This window comes from Eptesicus fuscus, chromosome 2 (assembly GCF_027574615.1).
Source record: "Eptesicus fuscus isolate TK198812 chromosome 2, DD_ASM_mEF_20220401, whole genome shotgun sequence".
Classification (NCBI taxonomy): Eukaryota; Metazoa; Chordata; class Mammalia; order Chiroptera; family Vespertilionidae; genus Eptesicus; species Eptesicus fuscus.
The window spans coordinates 68,977,688-69,002,900 of NC_072474.1; the positions used below are offsets into that span (position 1 = coordinate 68,977,688).

At 45.1% G+C, this 25,213-nt stretch overlaps 1 protein-coding gene across 1 annotated transcript in view; it reads right to left on the reverse strand.

Annotated features, from left to right (window-relative positions):
• SHROOM3 (shroom family member 3) overlaps window positions 1-25,213 on the reverse strand; it is a 292,517-nt gene that overhangs the window by 179,898 nt on the left and 87,406 nt on the right. Inside the window, exon 5 of the mRNA XM_054728118.1 lies at window positions 17,367-17,521. Coding sequence (XP_054584093.1) covers window positions 17,367-17,521 — 155 coding nt within the window. The remainder of the gene's footprint in view (window positions 1-17,366; window positions 17,522-25,213) is intronic.

Consider the following 25,213-nt stretch of genomic DNA (forward strand, 5'->3'; position numbering starts at 1 on the left):
AATGAGGGAAAGATGCCGGCAAGTTCTGATTTCACCTCTCTGGCTTTAGGCAGAAGAGTGAATGATGCGAGGTAAGTGAGGGGAATGTCCAGGGTGTTGGGGAATCTTGGCTCTGTTTGCTCCATTGAGACTCTAGAGCAGTGGTTCTCAACCTCTCTAATGCTGCGACCCTTTAATACAGTTCCTCATGTTGTGGTGACCCCCAACCATAAAATTATTTTCGTTGCTACTTCATAACTAATTTCGCTACTGTTAATGAATCGTAATGTAAATATCTGTGTTTTCCGATGGTCTTAGGCGACCACAGGTTGAGAACCGCTGCTGTAGAGCCTAAGACCATCGGAAAACACAGATATTTACATTATGATTCATAACAGTAGCGAAATTACAGTTATGAAGTAGCAACGAAAATAATTTTATGGTTGGGGGTCACCACAACATGAGGAACTGTATTAAAGGGTCGCGGCATTAGAGAGGTTGAGAACCACTGCTCTAGAAGAATCTCACACTGGGGAGGACCAGGCCCGGATCGATTCAGACAGCTATCAGAGGCCAGCCAGTAGACTTGGGATGAGGCAGCTATGATGGGGTGAGATGATCCAGAGGTGAACACTGGGCCAGGGGTTCCTGGGGTGGAGAACTTGGCAGACACTAAGGGGTCTGAAGCTAATGTGTGTGTCTGCCGGTGGGAGGTTGCCAGGGACCCCCCCAGGGCATCACCCAGGCCAGAGCTGACCGTGAATTTGACAGCTGCAGAATTCAGTGGTGGAGGTCGGAGGTGACGGGGAAGACCACAGCCAGAGCCTAGAGACCAGGGGACACTGTGCCCTAAGACCTGCACTCACCCCTGCCCCAAACCCCAGACACTCTTTTGGCAAAGCAGCTGGGCAGTAGAGATTGAAGGTTACATGTGAGAAGGGAGCATTTTATGTTAGAAAGACTAAGCGTCACCTCCAGGTACTATTCAACAATGAGGCCAGGCTAGCTTTAACTTGGCCACGACTAAAACTCTGGTTCCTTGCTGACCAGCAAGTATGGGTTTATGGGGAAGATCAGATTACATTTAGGCAGAATAAAGAACTCATTTTTTTTCTTCTGTACATATAAATTGTTATGTGACTAGGATTGTTAGATAAAATCAGGGGCACTTATTAAAAACTAGAGGCCAGCCCCTCCTGTAATGGACAGAGTCTTCCAGGGCTATGGGCTAGTACCCACAGGTCTAGCACTTAAAACTCAACACCATTATCAAACATTTAATACAGGCAGGTCCTTGGGTTACACTGGAGATCCGTTCCTACGGCGACGTAACGCGATTTTCGCTGTAAGTCGGAACCCACCTCCATAAGCACCGATGTCACTCACATGGAGCACATACACAGCAGTAATGAAGTGAGACAGTAAAAAAAATTTAAAAGAAAGATCACAATTCCTGACCTTTACTTGTGCTAATAAATAATAAAAAAACATAAAGCACATGTGTATATACATCGAAATGACGGAACTTTTTTTTTATAAATACTGTAAATGGGAGATGGCGACATAACCACGAAATGACGTATATCAAGTCTGACATAACCCGAGGACTGCCTGTATTTGGAAGAGAAGTGATAAAATCTCCAATGTGCTCTTACAAAAACAATGACTGTTCCCACATTTCCACTAATCAGGTATATCAACCATTTAAAAATTACAGAACAAACTGTGATGAGAATCAAGCTTTGGGACTCTTTTTGTTTTGTTTTGGGGGAGAGGAGAAAAATGATGAGGCTGTACTCACATTCAGATAACCACACAACCCTCTGTGGCTTCTCCCTTCTTGCTGTGTTGTTTCTCCCATTTCTATTTTTATTGGCAGGTGGACTTGGTCCCATCAAATGAGTTAGACAAGAGGGGAAGGTTAATTTATTTAAGGGAATTTGAATCAACACGGCTGGGGAGACAAAAGGCACCAGTGTGTACTGTTTTGAAAGCAAAATAAATAAAAGCATTGGCACAACCCAAACTGTGGTCAGCCAGAGGCTGAAGGACCCACGCTGGTTCAGGGGTTTGAGCAATCACAGAAAACCGGCTCATCGGAACACCTACTGGCGGAAAAGCTTGGGCTTTTGGGTCGGTTAGATGGGAGTTCAAATCCACACTTCTTAGAGGTGTCTGCCCCCTTGGCCAGGTTGCCTTATTGAAAGTCTGTTTCCTCTTCTTTTTTTTTTTTTTTTCTTTTTTTTAAAATATATTTTATTGATTTTTCACAGAGAGGAACGGAGAGGGAAAGAGAGTTAGAAACATCGATGAGAGAGAAGCATCGATCACCTGCCTCCTGCACACCCCCTACTGGGGATGTGCCCGCAACCAAGGTACATGCCCTTGACCGGAATCGAACCTGGGACCCTGGAGTCTGCAGGCCGACGCTCTATCCACTGAGCCAAACCGGCCAGGGCTGTTTCCTCTTCTTTAAAACAGAGTGATCATCATACCTATTTCATGGGGTTGTTGTGAGAATTAAGCGAGAGAAAGAAATGCTTAGAACACTCAAAGCTAACAACAGGGGAGAGCTTACTAGGATTATTCATTAATGTTGACAAGCTAACTCATAAATCACAATCGATTCCTAACCCTGGCCGGTGTGGCTCAGTTGGTTGGGCATTGTCGGTGCACTGAAAGGTTGCACATACCCAGGTTGCAGGCTCGATCCTGGTAGAGGGTGTGGATGAGGCAGCCGATCGATGTGTCTCTCTTACATCGATGTTTCTTTCTCTCCTTTCCTTTCCCCTCTTTCTAAAAATCAATAAAGAAATCTTTAAAAAAAAATGGATTCCTAGATATAATATTCTACATGTGATCCAAAATAAGCCTTTTCTTTAGGACTGACTGTGAATCGTACAGATGTGAAGGCCCGGTGGTCCCAGTTTAATCACCTCACTTGTGTTCAATTCCAAGGGTCCCCATTCTCTTATCCCATTTGCTTAATTTCGGAATGTTAACCCCAAGACATTTTAATCCTCACACCAGCCACGCCATCTGCACGTAGGGGCCAGGACAGCGGTCCCCATGCATTACCACACAGGAAGGAAAGAACTCTCGCTGTTACAGGGCTATTCCAAACGTATCAGAGAAGGGAGCCTGTTCTGTACATTTTTATGGGAAGGTGCCAAAGTGACATTGGCAACTATAGGATGCCTTGCCAGCTCACGTGTTTGCAAAGGGGAAAGAATGCAAGATAGCCTAAACCAACAAAACACCGCGGGCCGTACATTCCTGAACATGAGCTTATTTTTCTGTTCATTCGTATCTCGTGGCGGGACTGGGCGTTTTTGACCTCTGCCCCTGACTTTGAGGCAGTGATGGGAAGGGGACAAGGAATCATGACACCAAGGGTGAAAGGGCCCTTCATCCAAACACGGCGGGTCTCGGCCAGGATGCTGCCGAGTGTCCACCTTCACGGGGCTGCAGCCCAGGCTGCACTTTCCCAGGGAACCCCCCCCCTCTCCCCCCCCCGGACCGACGTGGGTCCCCAGCCTCCTCCAGCCAGCGCTGCTGTTATGAAGGTGCCAGATGGGGAACTGTAAACAGAGTGACACGGGAGGCCATTCCTGCTTGGTGACCTGTATCAGAAAGGCCTATTTTTAGAAACTGCCGCAAGCTGCTGTGCCCTTGGAAAGTAGGCCGGCCTCACACGATTGCTATTTTTGAACATTTCTGTGCATTTGGGTTGTGTTCTAACACGTCTGTGAAGGAGTTCAGGGAAGGTAAGAACCATTCCTGGTCTTGGTTTGAGGTTGAAAAATCTGAATTCTGAATGTTACTTCCGCCTCATGGCCAAGAGGCACAACGCTAGTCTTTCATTTCGAGGAATCACCAGGGAGCTGCTCAGATGGACGTGGATCCATGCTTTTGGGTCTTCTGTGGGGCCAGGTAAGACGCGTAGGAGGGACCTCCCCAGCCAGAGGAAGCTAGAACATGGCGTGCTGCACGCTGCCTGCCTCAGTGGGAGGAAGAATCACTTGGCAAGTTTGTTAAAAAGCAGGCTTCCCACTTAGTCCGAATTAGACTTAGCAAAGAGTACAGTACAGAGATTTGCACCTAAAACAGGCACCATTAGGATACAAGTTGTCTCAAGTTCACACTTTGAGGAAAAACTGTTGTAGGAAAACATGAAAGAGGTTGAAGAGTTAGAAGGGAGAACCAAATAAAACACATATACACCAAATAACCTGTTCCTGCCATCAACGCGAAAGGCACAGCTGTAAGCTTAAAGCGAAGCAGAGCTCTGGCCGTGGGGTGGTCCTGGATGCCGGGACACACGGACCTGCCGCGAAGACCTGGCTCCTCTTCCTAGTTCCGTTTCTAGTCCTGTGACCTAGGGCTAAATCCTTCCATCTCTGGGCGCCTTAACTTTTACAAAGCAGGCAGCAGCTTCTCCAGAGTGACCCCTCTGGGGGGTCAGGAGAGAGGCTTTGCCCATGACCTCTGACCCCCCCCACCCCATACAAAAGTTCTTTTACAGCTACAGTCATTAGCATCACCTTTTCCCCTCCCCCTCCCCACCCCCTGACAAATTTGATCTCTGTCCAGTTTGGGTGTGACTTTCACGGGCAGGAAACAAGCCCCCATCCACCTAGACTCTTGCTCTCTCACTCCCATCTCTCAGGCTTTGCTGCAGGAAAACTGGGCGAGAAGCAGGGAAGAGCCCCCTTCTCTTAGTAAAGGATGGAAATGCCTCCACTAAGGATCTGCCGAGCACTGGTCCCAGCAGCTGCTCAACAATTATCCTCTGATTGGATGAAATGGCACCAAACCCAGGCTTGAGGTTATTTTCCTTGCACCCATTGTCTTTATTGTTACAACCTTCACACAAAGTAGAGATGACTGTCCTCACTTCCCAGGGGCAAAAATAGAAGAAGGGAAAAAAAAAAAAAGAAAAGAAAAGAAAATGAGAGGTGAAGACCTCACAGTGATGAGGGTCAGGGCTGCAAACTAAGTTCTGTGGGTTTCGAAGCCGGCGCTCCTAACCACTGCACAGCACTGTGCTGGAGGGGCGAGACGCTATTGGACACCGCCATCTGACAAGGTGACTGCAAAGGCCCTTATTCCAGGGAGGCTTGCACGATTTTTCTCAGCTGAAGGATACAGGTGAAAAGTGTGGTCAGCTTAGTGAAGAGACCCCTGACCAAAGGGAACAGGGAGGGCAGGGAGGATGAGCCCTGCCTGCCTGCTCCAATGAAATCTTAATGCAGGAAAGGGGACTAACTCTGTCTAATGACGTAATTCATAACAGCCAAGATTTCTACAGCAACTTACTGCACCGGTGAGGGAGATGTTGCTATTATACCCCCTTTCCAGATGATGAACTATTACAGAGGTTAAGGTACTGCAGTAAGTAAATGATAAAGCTGGGATTCAAAGCCAGGCAACCTGGCTCAGAGCCGGTGCTGCTAACCACCAGGCCACACCACTGCTAGAGGGTATATTTTTGTTTTCATTTCATAAGCATTCGTTGAGCACATATTAGGTGCTCATTCCATTCCAGGCACTGGGGACACCACTCTGAACAAAAATCTAGGAGTTTATATTCTAACTAGAGGCCCAATGCATGAAATTCATGTACAGGGCTGGGGGGTCGCCTCAGCCCAGCCTATACCCTCTCCAATCTGGGACCCCTCAGGGGATGTCCGACTGCCGGTTTAGGCCTGATTGGGCCTAAACTGGCAGTTAGACATCCCTCTCACAATCCTAGACCGCTGACTCCTAATCACTCACCTGCCTGCCGGCCTGGTCGCCCCACACAGCCTGCTGTTCAGTGGTTTGGTCATCCCTCACTAACCCCCCTGCCAGCCTGGTCGTAGGCAGCCACCTTGTGAGGGCATGAGGGTCAATTTTCATATTACCTCTTTATTATATAGGATGAGCAGAAGACAGTGAATAACTTTGTAAGTATATGTCTCACAGGTGAAAAATAAAAATCAAGGCGTGCTGGGAATATGACAGGAAGGGGCTGCAATTTTTAATGGAGTGTACAGGGAAGGTTGACATTTGAGCAAATGCCCACAGGAAGTGAGGGAGCACGCCAAAAGGGTGTAATTAATAAAAAACGTAATTAAAAAACAACTTGAGAAACGTGCAACCACGAGCGAAAAAACAGTGATCCTCTTTCAGCGTTTGCTCAAGTTATAAGTAAGGGTGAAGGACAAAAGAGTATGAAAATATCTCACTCCTGTGACAATGCTGTGGCTAGGGCTTGTGGGTCCTGCTTATTTGCAATCAGTAGGTAACAATGTAAAGAAAGAAACATTCCAAAGAATCCTTTCCAAATGCTCCGTAGAAAGAATCACAATCTTCACGAAGAACAACCCAGCACCCTTTCTGCACAAACAGTAAACACACTCGCCAAGCAACCATCCTGAGGATAACTTTACGCCTCCCACCCACTAAGCAAAGACAGCATCAGCCGGGAGTCTGACAGCAGAATAAGGGGGGAGTGGAAAAATTGCATTTTTTAAAACAAGCTGATAAACTGTACAAAGCAATCCAGCAACTGGTGGAGAGACAGGGACATGAGCCTCAGACCAGAGAGGCAGTTGAACAAACATTTGAGTGGCAGAGGCAAAGCCACAAAGAGCTGGCCTTATAGGTGTAATTTTCCCAAGGACTAACTAGGCTCTTGCAAACTGCCCCATGCTAGGGTACCAGAAACAAAAGCTCCACAAAAAGGCAGGTGGTAATGAATGCATATTTGAGGTTGACACTTTATTTATTTTTAATATATTTTATTGATTTTTTTTTTTTTTAACAGAGAGGAAGGGAGAGGGATACAGAGTTAGAAACATCGATGAGAGAGAAACATCGATCAGCTGCCTCCTGCACACCTCCTACTGGGGATGTGCCCGCAACCAAGGTACATGCCCTTGACCCGAATTGGACCTGGGACCCTTCAGTGGAATCGAACCTGGGACCCTTCAGTCCACAGGCCAATGCTCTATCCACTGAGCCAAACTGGTTGGGGCTGAGGTCAACACTTTAATTAGCAATAGTCAAAGGGAAAAACACCATGGGGGTAAACTGAAGTGAGAAGGACCCAGGGGTTTCTCTGTCTTTTGAAGACTAGATACCTGTGGAAGGTTCTCAATGCTCCCCACTCTATACTTTACGCCTCTTCCCCAGCACCTTATTAGGATACCTGTGATCTTGGGGCAGTCATAATTAACACATAAAAACATATAATCCAAAAGGAAAGTAAAACATTGGAATTATCCAGAACAGGACCTTCAAAGCACCGATTTCCCATGAAGGATTCTGGGTATCATTTCTCTACCCCTCACTCCACTTGTGCTAAGGCTCTCCAAAGTGTGCTTTTTAAAATTAAGGACTGATGCCCGGCCAGTGTGGCTCAGTGGTTGAGTGTTCACTCAACCAAGAGGTCGCCAGTTCACTTCCCGGTCAGGGCACATGCCCAGGTTTTGGGCTTGATCCTCAGTAAGGGGCATGCAGGAGGCAGCCGATAGATGTTTCTCTCTCACCAATGTTGCCATTTCTCTCTCCCTTTCCCTTCCTCTTTCTCTAAGTCAATAAAAACATGTTTGAAGAAGATTTTTAAATTGGGGAATGACGAAGTCCATGAATATTTCATAAGCTAAATAGATGCTCACATGCTTATTCCACACTAGTACCTCTTGACATTGTCTTCATGTTGTGTCCCGTCAGATTGAACACGTTCAGTGGCATTGGGCCATCTTTCTTTCATGGTATGTTTCATGGGGGCACCCTCCGGAAATGACATGTAAGGTGAACACGGTAACTGCAGCATGATGGATATGGTTTTAGCCCCTCAAACGGCTGGCAGCCCCAAAACCTGCTGGTAAAAATGAACTCCCTGGTAACGGCTCAGGTCACAGGCCTCCGCGCTGCCCACCAACAACCCCTTCCCCGCCCATTTCCCAGTAGTAACAACACTTAATGAGCTTTAAAAAACGACACCTCCATACAGCAGTAAGGAGAAACACAGCTCACAGCAATGCCAGGGCAGCCCTCTCTGCGGCCCGGACAGCCTGAAACTCAGCGGCGGGGGTCTTTGCTTTGGCACTCGGTCTCCCGCTTTAAGAAGGCTTTGTTGTACTCCTTCCCTCTCTGTTGGCTTTCTTGTTTCTCCTGCTCCGTTCCTTAAATCGCCTTCCACTCTGTGTGCCTTTCTTCCACCTCTTAATCCAGGCGTCCTCAAACTACGGCCCGCGGGCCACATGCAGGTGTTTTTGCCGTTTTGCTTTTTTTACTTCAAAATAAGATATGTGCAGTGTGCATAGGAATTTGTTCATAGTTTTTTTTTTAAACTGTAGTCCGGCCCTCCAACGGTCTGGGGGACAGTGAACTGGCCCCCTGTTTAAAAAGTTTGAGGACCCCTGTCTTAGTCTCTCTGCCTACTCACTGTTTCTCTTCATCACTTCAACTTGCAGCTTAAACCAGTGGTTCTCCAATTTTACTGCACATTAGAATCACCTGCGCAGCTTTTGAAACTGCCCAATGTCAGGATACACTGTATACCAACTGAATTAGAATTTGGGGGACTGGAACGGAATTAGAATTCCGGGGACATCTGTTAGTTTGTTTTTATTAACCCCCTCTGTAATTCCAACTTGTAGCCGAGCTGGAGAAGGGGCAGCTTTAAGCCATTTTGATTCAGGGATGCAGGATTACAGATGTTTGGTTCATATTCTAAACCAGAATCATCCAAACTTGTTAGTTTTAGCTGATGCCCCACATTTAGAATTGGGGGTCAGGCGGGGGGCAGGGGGAGGATTCCACCATAACGCTTGTGTGATCTCAGAGCTCAGACTTCAACTCCCGAGGCTCTGACAGATCCCTGAGTGCCATTCTTTCACGGTTGGGCATGGAGTGGTGAGTCCTGCTTGGAATACCTTCTTCTGCAGTAAAGCCATGTTATCCCAGGAATGAAACCAGGTCTCTTATCATTAATCCCCTTCGCTGGGAAACAATACAGCATTCCTTTATATGTGGCTAGTGTTCAGTGCACAGCCAGTGAGCATATGTAACCCAGTGAGTGAAAATAGCAGTTATCATTATATGCTACAGAAAAAAAAAAAAAAAAAAAAAATTAAAAAAAATGTCCCTTTTCTCATTACAGTAAGGGAGTCTTATTGCATACCTCTCAGGAAACCCAATAATGTGTTACATGAATTTTCCATGGGAAGGAACAACTGGTTAGGAAATCAAATACTATACTTCTAGACAGTGACATTCAAACCTAGGACTCCAGGGAAGCCAAAAACTGCTCTGGTATGGTCCCAGCAGGATTGAAATACCTCCTCAAAGCATACTGAGCAAATTCCCATGATGCCAGGCCCCTTGGAAAAGTTTCTGGGGGTCGAAGGCCACCGCAGCTGCCTCCTTCCCCTCCTCTCAACCACTTGCTCAAGTGGAAAAAAAAAATGTTTAAAGGCTAAGTTACCACAGTTCTCATTTATACCAATTTCCCCTCTGGGGAAGTCTGATCCTGGGTCCTAAGATGCAATGCAAACTGTACTGCAATTTGGGATCTGTATTCACGTCCCAGGTATTTGCTGGTCCTTTGCTCAGATTAAGAAATGCAAAGAGCAGAAGAACAAAAGGACACATGAAGTAATGGTGGGAACCAGGGGGGATGAGACGGTCATCCCAAGTGCTGGGAGGCACATGGAGGTGGGCGGTGCCATAGGAGACACGGAAAGCTCCCAGCAGAATCACAGTGTTGTACTGCTGCCATTGGCAGCCACTAGAGCTCCCAGCTCTCCTCAGAAGGCGCCAGTGTGACCCACGCCCTGCCTGCCCATCCATAGAGGACTAGGCCACAGAGGACAGCACAGGGTCCTTCTTAATATCTTGACACAGGCAATCCTTGGAATTACATTAGGAAAGAATCTTTCTCACTTGGTTTCTGTGTCCAGGTGAGGTGGAGGAGGCCATGTGTGTTATACAGAGGTGAGTGCCTGGGGCTTCAATAACAGTTTTAGCCCTAGCTGGTTTGGCTCAGTGGATAGAGCATTGGCCTGTGAACAGAAGGGTCCCAGGTTCGATTCCGGTCAAGGGCACATGCCTGGGTTGCCGGCTTGGTCCCCAGTGTCGGGGAGGCAGCTGATCAGTGATTCTCTCTCATCATTGATGTTTCTATCTCTCTCTCCTGCTCCCTTCCTCTCTGAAGTCAATAAAAAAAAAATATATATATATTTCTAAAGAAAAGAACAGTCTTTCAATCACCTATTTGTAAGTTGTGATTGCTCCTTTCCCATTTGTCCCCAATTCCTACTGCCTGCCCACTTGAGCGTTAACTTTTGACATCATACTTCTCCCAAAGGCCACATATTGAGCTGCCTAAAGCACGTAATCCTTTAATTTAGTGGAACAAAGGTGGCCTAGAAAATGAAAGATAGCTGCCTAGAGAGCCCCTTTCTGCCGCCCGAGGGTCCTTTTCTATCAGCCTCACACCAATGAGCTCTGATTTGTTTCAGAATGAGAACTTTCTACTTAAGATGACCAAAGAACTTGATCTTTTTAAAAAATCTCCATTCTGAACTTGGGCCTAGTTGGTACTGTCTTTTATGTTTATTATTGATCTTAAAGAGAGAGAAAGGGAGAGGGAGAAAGTGAGAGAAAGAAACATCGATCAGTTGCCTCTGAGCACCCCGACTGGGGATCAAACCCACAACGGGAGCATGTGCCCTGACTGGGAATCAAACTGGTGACCTTTTTGGTGCACGGGACAACACTCAACCAAATGAGCCACACCAGCCAGGGTGGTACTGTCTGTCTTTTAAAACTACATTTCCTCTTAGCAAAAAAGTTATAATCAGAAACTTTACAACCAGTATGTTCTCATTTCCACAAACCAGTCAGATCAGTGCCTTAACTAGAACAATCTTAGGAGAATGCAATCAGGTAAATTTGGAATAACGATTTTATCTTTCATTACAATGAACCATTTTCATATACATTACCTTCTTTCATCTTTATAGCAACTCAGCAGGGAAGATATTATTACTGTTCTTAATTTTAAGAAGAAACTTAGTCTTCGAGAGATTGACTTGTGCCTATGACATCATGGTCAGAACACAAGAGAGCTGAGGTGGGACTCCAAATGATATGGATTTCTCTTCCACATGCACATCTGAGACCTGGCAGCTGGGAGCTGGCACGACCTGGCTTAAGGTTGTCAATTTATCAGGAAAAACAGATGCTTTTTATGTTCCAGAAAAATTCAACCCACTTCAAACTTTGTTGCTGTAAAACTAGGGAGTTCTGTTCAGTTTACTTTTTAAAGCTCTTAATGAATTCTTTAAAATGCTTTAAACTCATTAAGAGGAGACATCATGTGGTTAATCAGTTGCTTTGAGACTATAGGTGCTTTTTAAGGGAAAAGAGTTAGACAGCTGGGTCCAGGGGAGGCAAGGTGGCAAAACAGCGGGAAGGATGTGGGGATGGGATAGTGATTAATATCCCAAGAAATTCTTTTCTATTATAAACTATAGCCATGAGTTGGAAAAGGGAGTGATTTCCACAATCCTTTTCTTATTTTTAACTAGTAGTTGAGTTAATTTTGTATTCTTTAAGAGGACCTTAAAAAGCATTCCATTCATTACCAGATACTTTTTTCAAGATCACGGACTTGCAAATCCTGCGTGAGTTACAGCCTCACAACTCAATCTAGACGCAGAAGTCACCGAAATCTGACACAAGTGTGTGAGCCACCCATCCCATTCCATTCCAATAACGTCATCTTGCCCATTTAGAAAAGGAACTGTTCTGCTAACCCTCAGAAATGTGGGGTGGTCTTTTTGGGGTGGTGTGGGCCCAAGGCTTGCGGTAAACTTAATTTCATCACCATTTTTGTTAGGAGGGAGGAAGCAGCTGTAAAGCAACAGATAGTTTTATTTCCAGAGGTTGATGGAGAACTTGAGACAGCCTGGTGCACAAAGCGGTGCCTCTGAACTCCAGCGGGAAGTTCACGGTCAGCGGGAATCACCTCTTTGTTGAACATGTTTTCCTAGATGAATTAGAGTGAATGTATAGGTTTTTTTTTTAATTTTGTTTTGTTTTTGCCTTGTGTCTATTAGTTTGTTAAGCATCACACACATTCCTAGAGGAGAAGGCAGGGGAGTGGAAAGTTCACTGCTTGAGGTGCCAAGAGGCCCCAAGACCTATGTCCTCAGAGACCATGAATCTCATGTTGGTATTACCATGTGGCCTCGGTAATACCAACATGAATACCAAAAAGAAGCAGGTATAGATGTCACTAGTGCACATCTTTGGATACAGTTCTCTCATTTTTTACCTCCGGGCGGAACCGTGGGTTGAAAGTGACAAGACCTAGATTCTCACTCTGGCCTCACTACACAGGGCCAGGCACACAGCCGGGGGGCATACATATTTTAGGTAGATGATTATTGTTTTGTACTAATTCAGCCCCACTTCTTTCTCTCCAATCTCTTTTTCCCCAGTAAAACGCCATCTATTCCCACTCCTCACACACACACTCATATTCAGTAAAAATAAAAAATAAAAAAAGTCCTCTTTCAACACATAAACTCATAGTATAAATGAATGGGAAGAAGAAAAGCGATATCAAATTTGCAGGGATGGTGGGAAGGTGGAAGGTGTAGGAGTAAGATTCCATTTTGAAAAAAGGACTCTCTTTCTCCCTCCTTCTGCTCCCAGTTCTGAATCAGGCACGCAGCTTCCTACACTCAGAAAAACCATTTCCCCGCCATAGTCATCCCATTGACAGGGACCCTCCATCGTATGATATGTTCTAGAGACCAGACCTCTCAAAGGAGGTAATCTGCTTAACGAATATGCATTTTATTTCCAGGGCAGTTCATGCCTAAATCACCATGCTATATACTGTATGCACATATTTCTCATTTAATCCTCACGCTCCCATGAGGTAAGAATTAGAGATATTAAAAGACTCACTCGGGGTCACAGAGCTGTTGCCTAATGCCATCAGAGTTTAAATCCTGCATTGCCATCTCCTGGACCCTCTCTCCTAGAGAGAATGAACTTGACATTCACATGGTTTCCGTGAGCCTTCCAAAACAAGCGCAAAACAACTACCATGAAATATACCCCCAAACTTTTCTTTGCCACACAAACAACATACCATTGATAAAAAAACACCACAACTCAGGAGTAGGATAGTATTTGGCAAAAATAGCACCTTGATACAGAAGGTTGAAAGGTTGGCTTTGCCAAGAAAAAGGGGGGGGGGGGGTTGCAAGGGTATCAATATTGGGATTATAGATCCATTGGTTACAATGCCACTCTGGTTATTCAATTCAAGACAGAAATCGGAGTCCCAGCTCTGGTTAAAAACCTGAGTTTCAATGAATACCCAGCAATTAACCCCAACAGCCTGTTCTGAAGGGAAATTGTAGCCTCCTAATTTTTAAATTTAAAATTTGACTTATCAGTGAACAGCAGTGAGTGCTACCTGTACTATAAGCAATTTGTATCACCTTCAGGGATGTTAAATCAAACCGGGAGACCCTGTGCTTTGTTAGTTTGCATTTTAAATGTTCCCTGTTTCTAAGACATGTATTTGGCACAAATCTGCCAAGGGAAGCCTCTGTTGATTTCAGGGAGGGTTTGGCTTATTGGCTCTTATTTGTGTGCATGTCTGCTTTCCGAATTTCCAGCCTTTGTGCTGTCCTTGCATTCCGTGAAGGTTTTCCTTCTTCGATTTTCCTTCAGCTGGGAGATGTTTGTTTTCCTTTAGGAAGGTTTTTCTTCGGCCCACTTCTTATTATCTCATTTCTTCGCCATTTATCCACCACTAGCTACAGACCTTCCCTCTTTGTGTACCCAGAGCGGCAGACACATTGTTCTTGCAACATCTACACCAGCCCATACTCCCTCCTCCCACGCAGAGCACCGAGCTCTGCCTTCTTTATGGGTCAGCAGGTCTTCTAAGGTCTTTGACCCACAACTCACTTGAGACTTTGCATTTCTCTGGTCATTGTAGCCTTTTAAGAAGGTGTTTCTGCTTTTGATTGTTTTTGGTCACTGGGTAAAACACCCTCAAAACTTATACAAACACCACTGCTCTGCCCTGCATTCCTGGCATTTTTATGACGGCTGTGGAAGCTGGCCACCAACTAATGTTAAAAGAAAAAGAAGCAGGTATAGATGGAGCTGCTGATGGGTCATTTTCATCACAAAAAAAGATTTCTCTAGGAAACCGAACCCCCAATTATGTTTCCAAGAAGCCACCTCAATCTTTCCTTTAAAGTAGAGAGATCAACTCGGACAAGAAGGAACACTAATCAGTGACACATCACAAGTCACCCTGTCATGAGTAACTAGAAGCCAATGAAAATCTCAGGACATGACATGAGCCAAGGTAGAAAGGTAAGACTTCTCAGGAAAGGGACAGCTCTACTAAATACAACACCGGATTAACCCAGGGCAGAGGGTTTCCCCCAGTTCTCTGAAAGGTCGGGAGGAATGTCCATCCATGTCTAGCAAGGCACGTCCATAATCCGCATCTCTGAGTAAGTGTGAGAAGTGAAGCCAGCCTCCTTTCCTGAACTCGGAGCATTCAACTATAAAAATCAATACATAATGGATGAGATAAGACATATTCAAAAGGCATCTTAGAGACAAAATGTTTCCCACCCCAGAAGCAGAGAGTGCAAGGACTCGTCAGTAACCTTATCGATCATATTAGCATATCTAAAGAAAGAATGTGTCAGTCAGAAAGGGGATTTGGAGTGGACAAGCAGAGAAGAAATGAGATTGGAGAGAGGAGCCCTTAGCAGCATGATCCCTGCAGTCCAGAGGGGCCCTGACTCGCCAGAGTGAGCAGCTGGGGAGCCTGGCAGACACATCCCTAATGGGGAGATAGGCCATCTGGCTGGCAGAGCAGATGCCAGCACATGGGCGCTGAGGCTGAGATCACCATGCATTTATGGTCCGACTTCCTAGCGAGCTTTCCTGTGCAGATAAAGTATACTGATACTTGTTCCACTTAAGAGTTGTCTTTTTCAAAATGAGTCAATGCATTGACATTCTGGTGTATATCCTTCAATTTCCTGTGAGTTCGATCAATGTGAGTGAACATTCCTAAATTCCATGAGCTCCTGGGCACTGTCATGTCCAGTTCTGTGTCTGTTAGGCTGGCACCAGCCGCTTAATGGTGGTAAATTCACCGAAGGAAGGGATAGGGGTTCTTGAATAACTAATAATGATTAAATATTGAACAGCTACGATATACTTATACTTTATTCATTAAATCTCATAATGCCCTGTTGAGGCAGAAATTATTTCCATTTTATAAATTAAGAAATTGAGGCAAGGGGGGCTCAAGGTCACACAGCTTGTACATGACGAGGCCAGGACTGTCTCCTGTTCTGTGGAAAGAAGTAACACAAATCTCATGTCACCACCCACAGGAAGGCATAGCCAGAGCCAGCGTGACTCCTTTTCACAGCAGGAAACAGGGTGGCCCTCCTCCGAGGTTAATCTATCACCAGCTCCCGTCAAAACACATCAGGAGTGTGGATTCCCCTGCCAATCCTCAACAGATAAATGTCAGTGTTCTAAGGTTGGGCTTTGGGTTCCAATGCCAAATCGAGTTCAAAACCTTCAACACTCTCTGGACTCATGGAATGGGCCCACTGTTCTGAGCCTTCCTGCCCATCTGTTTGAACTCAGTCATCGTGTATGGGATGAATGCTTGCTTTACTCAAATCTTGAGCCACAAGGAATGGGCCTGGAGTTGGCCAATAATAATGTAGTAAACGACATCAGTAGCATCTGTTGTTACCATGTTAAAGATGAGAAAACTGAACCTCCAATGAGGTTCAGTAATCTGCGCGATGAGGAGGACAGCCCTGGAATCTGACCCCGGACTGATCCGACTCTGGCACCCATCCTCTGAGCTGCTCTGTATCACTGGCCACCAGAGAAACAACCAGTTAGATGACTCTGAAGAGAAAACAGACAGCCCAGCACCCTGACAGTCACTTGAACCTGGGGGCATGGTAAGACCGCACCCACGGCTGTGTTTTTGTGGCTGGGAGGAGCTGCCGCTCTCCTCTGTGAGGGCTCACTCAGTCAAGTCTGAGGAATGAAGGGATGCAGGAGTGAAGGATCCTATAAGAGACGATCTGTGGCGTGATGAGACCAGCTAACTTTTCACACTGAAACATGGTACGGCTTGATTTAATGACTCCTAAAGTTCCAGGCAACTTGAACATTCTCAGATGTTATAATATTTAGTTGGTAAGTGAGGCAGCCAAACCTGATTAATGAAGAAATACTTTTTAAAAAAGTAAAACGTGCCTGGTCGGTGCGGCTCAGTGGTTGAACATTGACCTATGAACCAGGAGTTCAGGGCACTTGCCTGGGTTGTGGGCTCGATCCCCAGTAGGGGGCGTTCAGAAGGCAGCCGATCAATTATTCTCTCTCATCATTGATGTCTCTCTCTCTCTTTCTCTCTCTCTCTCTCTCTTTCTCTCTCTCTCTCTCCCCCCCCCCCTCTCTTCCTCTCTGAAATCAATAAAAAAATATATTTTTAAAAAAGTAAAATGTGTAAGCCTAGGGCTTAGCAGGTCAAGGTAATGCAGGTAAAGTGGAACCAGGACATCTAGACTCTTTTCTGAGTCTTCCACCTATCAATCCGCTCTGGTACCTTCAGTAACCTAGTTTCCTCTTACCTATAAAACAGGGGCAGTGATAGCTGTCTCACTGGGTTCTGCTGCAGGTTAAATGAGCTAACATATGTCAAACACCTCGAGAAGTACTTGGTGAGTAATAGTGATTTAAAAAAAATTAACGCTTTTCCCCTTTCTTTAATTCTCTCCACCAAGAGGAAATTGGTTTTCTGGGAGTAGGAAACTTCTTACTTTCAGGCATTAAAACCAATCACAACCCAAACCTTTTCCAACAAAAGAACCACCACTATCACAACCAGAAAAACAAAGCAAACAAAAGAAGGAATTTGCTTGTTTTGGTGACCACTGTGGTGGAGGTGATGGAGTGGAATGTCACCTAATGCTCCAAGCCAACTGCTTTCTCTGGTCCCACAATGAGACAATGCTTCATCTAGTTCTCACCACACCTGGGATCAGGGTCACTTTTCATCAAGCCCAGGAATTTGGAAGTACAGTGAGGAAGAACTCTGCCAAGCCGATACCTGCTGGAGAGGCCACTGTTTTAACGTCTTCACCCAACTTCCTTCTCACATGCCACAAAATGGGCAAGGAAAAGAGGAAAAATGGGGCAGAGGCATAATGATGCCCAAGGTGAGGTTTAAAGAGCCAGCTACCCTCCATGGGGCAGGCTGGGGACTGTGTAGGAAGCACACTGAGCACTAGCCCACCTACCTGCGGACCACCAGCCGGAGGGTCTTGTAGGATCCTTTCACCAGGGAGATGGCCTCCCTCCTGGAGCTGCTCAGCACGACCTCATTGATGTGCACCACCTCGTCCCCAGCCCGCAGTTTGGAGCTCACCAAATCCGCTTTGCCCCCTTCTTCAATCTGCTCAGAGAGAGGAACAAACCACGAGTTAGCTGCCCTGGGCACTGCCTGGACTCCATAGAAACCAGAACCCACTTGCAGGGTAAGCTTCAAGCAAGCAGGGCCTGGCCTCCTGTTCCCACACCCTCCACCCTGCCTGCCCATAGTGCACGCTCAGGAACATTAGCTGAAGGAATGAATGGTCTTGGTTTCCATCCAGAAGCCACTATCCCAGGGTGCTGATGACCCTCAGCCCTTTCCATCTTCAAATCCCAAAGTCCACTCAAAGCAACTCTTTCATTCCTTAGAAGTTGAGTTCTTCTTACCTTATTTTTGGGTCTAAAATCCTAATTCACCAGGTTAAAGGCTGCTGTGCCAGTGTGTGGACACTTAGGATACCGCGTCCCCCCCTCCCCCTCCCCCTCTCTTGCTGGCCCTGTCACTGCCTCTCTAGTTAATAGCATCAGTGTCAGTGGATAATTCTTTGTTGACCACTCAGGTACTAAACTTGCTTGCCAAGAAAGTTGAAGCTACTGGCTAAAGCAAGGCTGGGAATTACCTTAATCCTTCTTGTTGTCTCTATTTATTATCGCCAATGATAAATTGAGATGTCGAGGTGCTTTTGCTGATGCACTGGTAACAAAATCAACTTAAATGTACCAAGACTAACTAAGTGCATAAATTTTTAGTTGATGTCAATGATTCACACAATCTATCTGAAATCATTATTATGACTTTAAAGATATTTACAAAAGGTTTAACAATCATTTTCTGGAACTATTCATCAAAGAGGATTATACTTCTAACTCCAAGCCCTGCTGATACTGTCTGTCAACAGACTCAGTGAAAAATGGAGCTTATTATTTTAAACCTTTGGACCAATACTTCAGCAGCTAAAGAGGTCACTGGCATTGTTTGTCCAATTTCACCTGTGTAGAATTTACTTATTCCAAGAATGTGATTGTCAACAGTTTAAATGACTTCAGATAATACACCAGGTACAACGGGGTGGGAAATCCCTAAGCCAATAAACTAGATGAATATACACCTGGAAAATTAGCCTGCTTTTCCCTTCTCAAATCCTGAATGTATCCACACCTATAAGATTAAATTGATTTTGCTTTGAGGGGTTGATATTTGAATCATTTACAGTCTTTTATATTGCTGTAAATTTAGCACCTCAAACAGTGCCTGCAACAAATCTGGAGAAGTTGATTTAAAAGAAATAAAAACAGTTCTGGGCGATATATGCTATGATAGAGATACATTCAAAGTAAGTAGAGGCACAAAGATGTGTGTGTGTGTGTGTGTGTGTGTGTGTGTGTGTGTGTGTGTGTGTTCATGTCAGCAGCTGGATGTGGTGTTGGAGGGGCAGGAGGCCAGGCCTGGATCCTGGTCCTCTCTCTTAATCCTTATAATCCAATCCAGAGGAGGAAGAGTGAAGCTGCCATTTGGGGGCTGGTCCTATGTTCTGCTTCTCCAGGGTTTGTGCCCTCCAAATGCAAATGCCTTTACCTGCTGCCTCCCCAGCCCTGTTCCCATCTTATGTCATCAGCTGCAGCATTGCCATGATCACAAGCATATCATTGGCAGCAACCTAGTGACCTGTTCCAACTTCAAGGAGATCAGGTCACACCCCTCTGCATGACCCTACTCATCACACTCAGAGTAGAAACCAAAGTCCTCCCTGTATGTGGGTGTTCCAGACGCACTCCCGTCTCAGTCTTCATACGTGCTGTTCCCTCGGGATTTCATTTTCTTTCTCCCTAACCTCCTCCTCATGCTTGCTACCAGTTGTTGAGTGCCCTCTGTGCTCCCATAACTTTTTTGCATTATCTTAAAAGTCTCAAAGATGTTATCATCTTTTTACACAAGCATGAACACCAAGCTCACAGGAGGCCCATGACTTGCTCAAGGTTGCAAAATCAGTGAAACAACAGAGCCCAGCCTGGAATTCAAGACTGACTTCAGAGCCCACGCTCTCCAGCTTGCTGCCTTAGAGACTCCCACGGAACTCTGTCACCAAATGATCACTTCCTCACTCGTCTGCCTAATCCTTTGAGCGCCCCAGAAACCTGACACCCAATACTTTTTGTGTTCTGACTCTTCTCTTTCAGAGATACTATGAATTCTGAAGGTATTTTACGTGCCCCAGTTCAACAGAACTCACAGCTTACACACGAGAAAAAGAGTTGGCGCACACTGCCATCAAGTCAGGGGTTGGCCTTGCAACATAAAACTGAACACGCAACGACTTCCATTTCTGTGCAATTCTATCCGGAGCTTTGATTAAAATGTGACTCACCCTGCAGAGGTCCCCCACAACTGAATCTCACCTGCACTCTAACGTCTAAACTCATGAGTGACCCTCCCCTCCTTTCCTGGCTCCTTTCACCCCTGGCTGATGACAGGGCGGAGTATGGGGAAGGAGGAGTAATTCAATACCTCACAGTCAATGCAATGAATGTGCAATTTGTGTGCTGTTTTGTGCAGTTGGTGACCTGAGGAGAAATGTGTTCTCCCAAAGTGCAAAAACTGTATTAAAGCAATAAGCAAAATACAGAAAGATAAAAAGATAAGTAGGTAAAGGAATATATTAAGAATCTCTCAAACAAAGCTTTTAAGTGTTGCTATTTATTCACTGGGGGGTTTTCATTTCTCACAGCCTGGGCATTCTTGTCTTAAACTGTATGTAAAGTGGAGACAACACAATCGAGTAGAATAAATACAAGTCCCTCCCAGGAACTAGATCTGGCTCTCAGATCCTGTGAAGTTAATAAGCATTTTGGGAACCCAGGACTAACTGCTGGACTTCAAACGAAACAGAAACATTGCCATGGGTAGCTCAGAGCGCTATGAGGTACACATGTAATGTGCCCCCTGTCCCCACCTGCTTCTCACCTCACTGGGGTTATGCTGTTGAAAATGTCTTTTTGGGGTCAGAAATGATTGTGTTGCAGTAGATGAAAGAACACTGGCTTGGGAGTCAGGAGTCCTGGGCTCTCATCCCGATTCTGACCCCTTTCCTCTGCAGGGCCCCAGATGACTCTCTCCTCTATGAAACATGGGCACCACTGTTCCTGTGCAGTATGATGAGACAGTGCTAGGGATGGAAACGTGTGTTCTCACACTTAAAATAACCAGCAGGGAAAACTCCTTAGTTTCATTTTAAATTGGAATACATAGACAACAGTTACTGTTAAAAAATGATATAACCTATTTCTTTTATTATTTTCTAAATAGGAGACAATTTATTTCCAAGATTCATCATGTGGATGGCAGGCACAAGAACAGAAGTGGAAGCAGTGGGGTGTGTGAAAACGGGGAGCTCAGGAGTCAGACCAGCACGGTGTGACTCTCATGCCAGTGCTGGGGGATCCTGGGCAAACTATGCCTCCCCTGTGAACACCCATTTCTTTAGCCTAACTCGGGGAACAAGAAGGCTAACCACACAGAGTTGGAGTGAGGATCATATGAACGAGTGCACAGAAGCTTCCTTACGCATAGCATGGGCTCCATAGAGGTGTGTTTCATGAATTGTGGGGTTTTGCAGTTTCCTTGAATAAGTTCAATACTTTTCTGACTTTACATCACAAGAATACACGTGTTAGCTACTGCAGAGGTCAAAGGGAAATTATTTGCTAGGAAGAGATGAGTTCAAAACAGGAGTTAACTTGATTTATACGTGAAATGGGAGACAGTCTCTCCTTTGGAGGGAAGTTTTTATTTCAGAGAGTGGTCTCAGGGCAGGAAGTTACCCAGCGACCCTATGGACCATCCAGATGAGCTGCAGCCCCAGAAAACAGAGACATGCCCACAGATTTACTGCTAATGGGGAGGGAGGACCTGATCTCAAATGTAGGGTAAACATTAAGCTTCACTGAGGCCACAGCAGCCACTCGACCTTCCTCACTGCTGGAAGGAAAGTTCACAGACCCTGGTTCCCCCAAGATGATTAATTAAAACAAAACAAAACAAGTTTGGGCCCTGGCTGGTGTGGCTCAGTAGGGTGAGCGTTGCTGGTTCCATTCCCAGTCAGGGCACATGCCAGGATGGCAAGCTCCCTGGTGCAGCATGTGCAGGATGCAGCCATTTGATATTTCACTCTCACATTGATGTTTCTCTCTCTCTCTCCCTCTCTAAAAAATCAATTTAAAAAAATCTTTAAAAACAAAACAGAAGAACAAGTTTGGGGTGATTAAAAAGTTGAGTAGCCCGTATTCATATATATATTTTACAAAAGATTTAAGGCAGCTCCTTGTAAATACAAAGAATAAATAGTTGAGGGAATCTGAACAAAAAGGGAAAAGTAATAAAATAAAAGCCAAGGATAAGATTCACAGCAAGAAATGTATTCCATACGCGGGGATTTTTATTATCCAGGTCTCCTCAGTTACAAGGTTTCACAGGGAGGCATAATCCTCATAATTCAAAACTATTCATGAGTGAGAAGCCCAGCTTTACATAAGGCCTCACTCAAACAGCCCTTGCAGGTTGGTACCAGCCCTGTCTCCTGTTATTGCATCAAAGTCTTTGTCAGTCTCCCGGATGTGGGGTTGCAAATAACCAATACAAAAAGCAAATACCATGCAAATCAACTGCACAGTTAACTAACCTATCTTTCAAAAGAGGCAGGATATAAAATAAAATGCAAATCAAATGTGTAGCTGACTTGCATATAAAGGATAAAACATTAAGCTATCTTAAAATTATGTGAGAAAGTTAAGATTAAAAAGTCAATGTAATTAATTCTTCATCCTGAGGATTAGCACATGATTGCAACTGCCACTTACATTCTTTATAAAATTAAGGTTGAATAAACTTATTTTCATAGTCGTTTGTTTTGTTTCTCAATGATGTGTAATCTAAAATCATGTTTTGGTCCTTGTTTTAAAGTGGATTTCATTAGGCTGATTTTTTTTCTAGGACAATTGTTTGCAGATTGTAAGAGTGGAGTAGAGAGCAGTTTTGATCTCAGCTTCTTGGTGGCAAAAGCAAAAAGGAAACACGCTTAGTTAGAAAATAAATACCTGTGCTGTTTTCTTAAAAATATGTTTTTATTTATTTCAGAAAGAGAAAAGGAGAGGGAGAGAGAAACATGGATCAGCTGCCTCCTGATCACCTACTGTGGATCAAGCTCGCAACTCGGGCATGTGCCCTGACCTGGAATCCAACCAGTGACTTCCTGGTGCATGGGTTGATGCTCAACCACTGAGCCACACCGGCCCAGGCACCTGTGCTGTTTTTGATGTGCAGTTGGGAGTACAGGAATGCAAAGGACCAACAGAATGCATTAATCTACACCCGTGGTCGGCAAACTGCGGCTCGCAAGCCACATGCGGCTCTTTGGCCCCTTGAGTGTGGCTCTTCCACAAAATACCACAGCCTGGGCGAGTCTATTTTGAAGAAGTGGCGTTAGAAGAAGTTTAAGTTTAAAAAATTTGGCTCTCAAAAGAAATTTCAGTCGTTGTACTGTTGATATTTGGCTCTGTTGACTAATGAGTTTGCTGACCACTGATCTATACCATCATCCAATATAATAAAAGGGTAACACGCACATTGACCGAATGGCGGAACGACCAGTTGCTATGACGTGCACTGACCACCAGGGGGCAGACGCTCAACGCAGGAGCTGCCCCCTGGTGATCAGTGCTCTCCCACAGGGGGAGCACCCCTCAGCCAGAAGCCAGGCTGATGGCTGACATGTGCAGTGGTGGTGGCGGGAGCCTCTCCTGCCTCCATGGCAGAGCTAAGGATGTCTGAATGCAGCTTAGGCCTGCACTGCTAAAGGGTGCAGGCCGGGCTGACGGACCGCCCCCCACCCCGCCGACTGAGTGCACAAATCACGTGCACTGGGCCTCTAGTTTTATATAGAGGACTTGCAAATCTGTGGATTTTGGTATGCATGGGGGTCCTGAACCAATTGCTCACGAGCGCTGAAGGACAATTTATGTTTTGGTGGAGTTAAAACTTATATGTGGATTTTCCACTGTGTGGGGGTCAGCATCCCTAATGACCACACTGTTCAAGGGTCAATTGTATTTGTTTCCTAAAGTTTTCCAAAGTTTTAGGTTTGTGATGCTGGAAAAGCTTTGGCTCCCAACAAGCAGAACTATAATATGACAAGGGTGGCTATTCTCATTGCTAATGTCTAGGGACTCCCTTTGGTGTCTGTGCAAAAGAATCTCAGCGGAGGCTGAGCTAGAAAGAAACTGGGTAAGAAAACTCACACAGGCTCCCCTCCTGGACAAGATAATAATTGTGTTCTATTAGTTCACTGTGAACTCCAACATTTCAATGCATGACATTCTGGAGGCCAAAAATTTACCTGAGCAGTAACGTGCAAAAGGATTTCTACACTCTAGGGTTCTGAACAATGATTTGTTTATTTTCGTTCTATCAGAGCCTTATGGTGGTTAAGCTTGGGAATGAAACTGTCTGGATTCAAATCCTGGCCCCAAGCTTAGAAGATATGTGACCTTCAATAAGTTATTTGACCTCTCTGTGGCTGTTTCCCTTTCTGTGAGATAAGGATAATAACCCCCTACATAGGATTATTGTGAGGATTAAGTTAATGCCTGCGAAGCGTTTAGAAAAATGCCATTTAGTAACTACTCAGTAAATGTTAGTCACACTCAGTGCCTTATATTCTCTTCCATAAATTAGAGATACTAATACCTCTTTTATATACCTTACAGGTTATTTCATAGATTAAGATTAGAGAAATTTTATGAAACATGTTGAGAAGCATAATATAATACTCTATAGAGTGATTCTATGACAATCTGGAAGTCCGCTTGATAATTTTAACCATCCTAGGAGGAAGGCTTCTGATTAGAAGCCAGACGTGGGACTGCTGAAAGCTAGAAATAAAACAGTAGAAGCAGTCTCAGCATAAAAGCAAAGGGAGAAAAAATAGCGGGAGAGAGAAAAGAGCATGTTTGGTGTGCCTACTACTCTTAAAGTCTGGACACTCATAACGTCATTTAATTCTCACCAACACTAATGAGGTAGGTATTTTGTCTACAACAAAATAGACTCAGAAGATTACGTTGCTTGAAGTCACAAAATTATAAAGAGCAGAACCAAAATCCAAATCCAGATGTGTCCCAAGACAAAGCACATCACACATCCTCCCACCCAACTATAAAGCATCCCTTCACAAAAATAAAACCACTCACTGTGTTAGTGCAACCTAAACACCAGAGATGGCCAGAAGGATGAGCGTGACCATGGAAAGGTTACACGTGGGCCGGTTTAGTGCTCTACTAGTGGGGAAACGCGTTGAAAGGAGATCCCCAGTAGGCAGCTGGGACACTGCAGCCATCCCAAAATGCAGCTCTACCACACTTGGCTGCATCCGCAGAGATGGCCCAGTGAGTAGGTAATGGTGCCAGAGAAAGAACGAATATGTGTATGTGAGTGAATAAACGAATAAAGAGAAAATACAGTAGGCCCCTCATTCTTAAGGACATTTAAAGTCCTTCACAAACACCCACATTCCAGAACAACCTCTCTAACCCACCCAGCTCTGCTAACAGACTCCCACCTGCTATGACCCTTCCTTGCTGTAGTCATCTGCGAACTCTTGGGTCACTCCTCAGTCATTCCCTGAAGACTTTTACCCCCAGCTCAAGTCAGACCTCTCACCAGCATTACTCCTGCCAGCATACTTAATGCCCATAACCTTGCGGATGATCCTCGTTTTCGGGC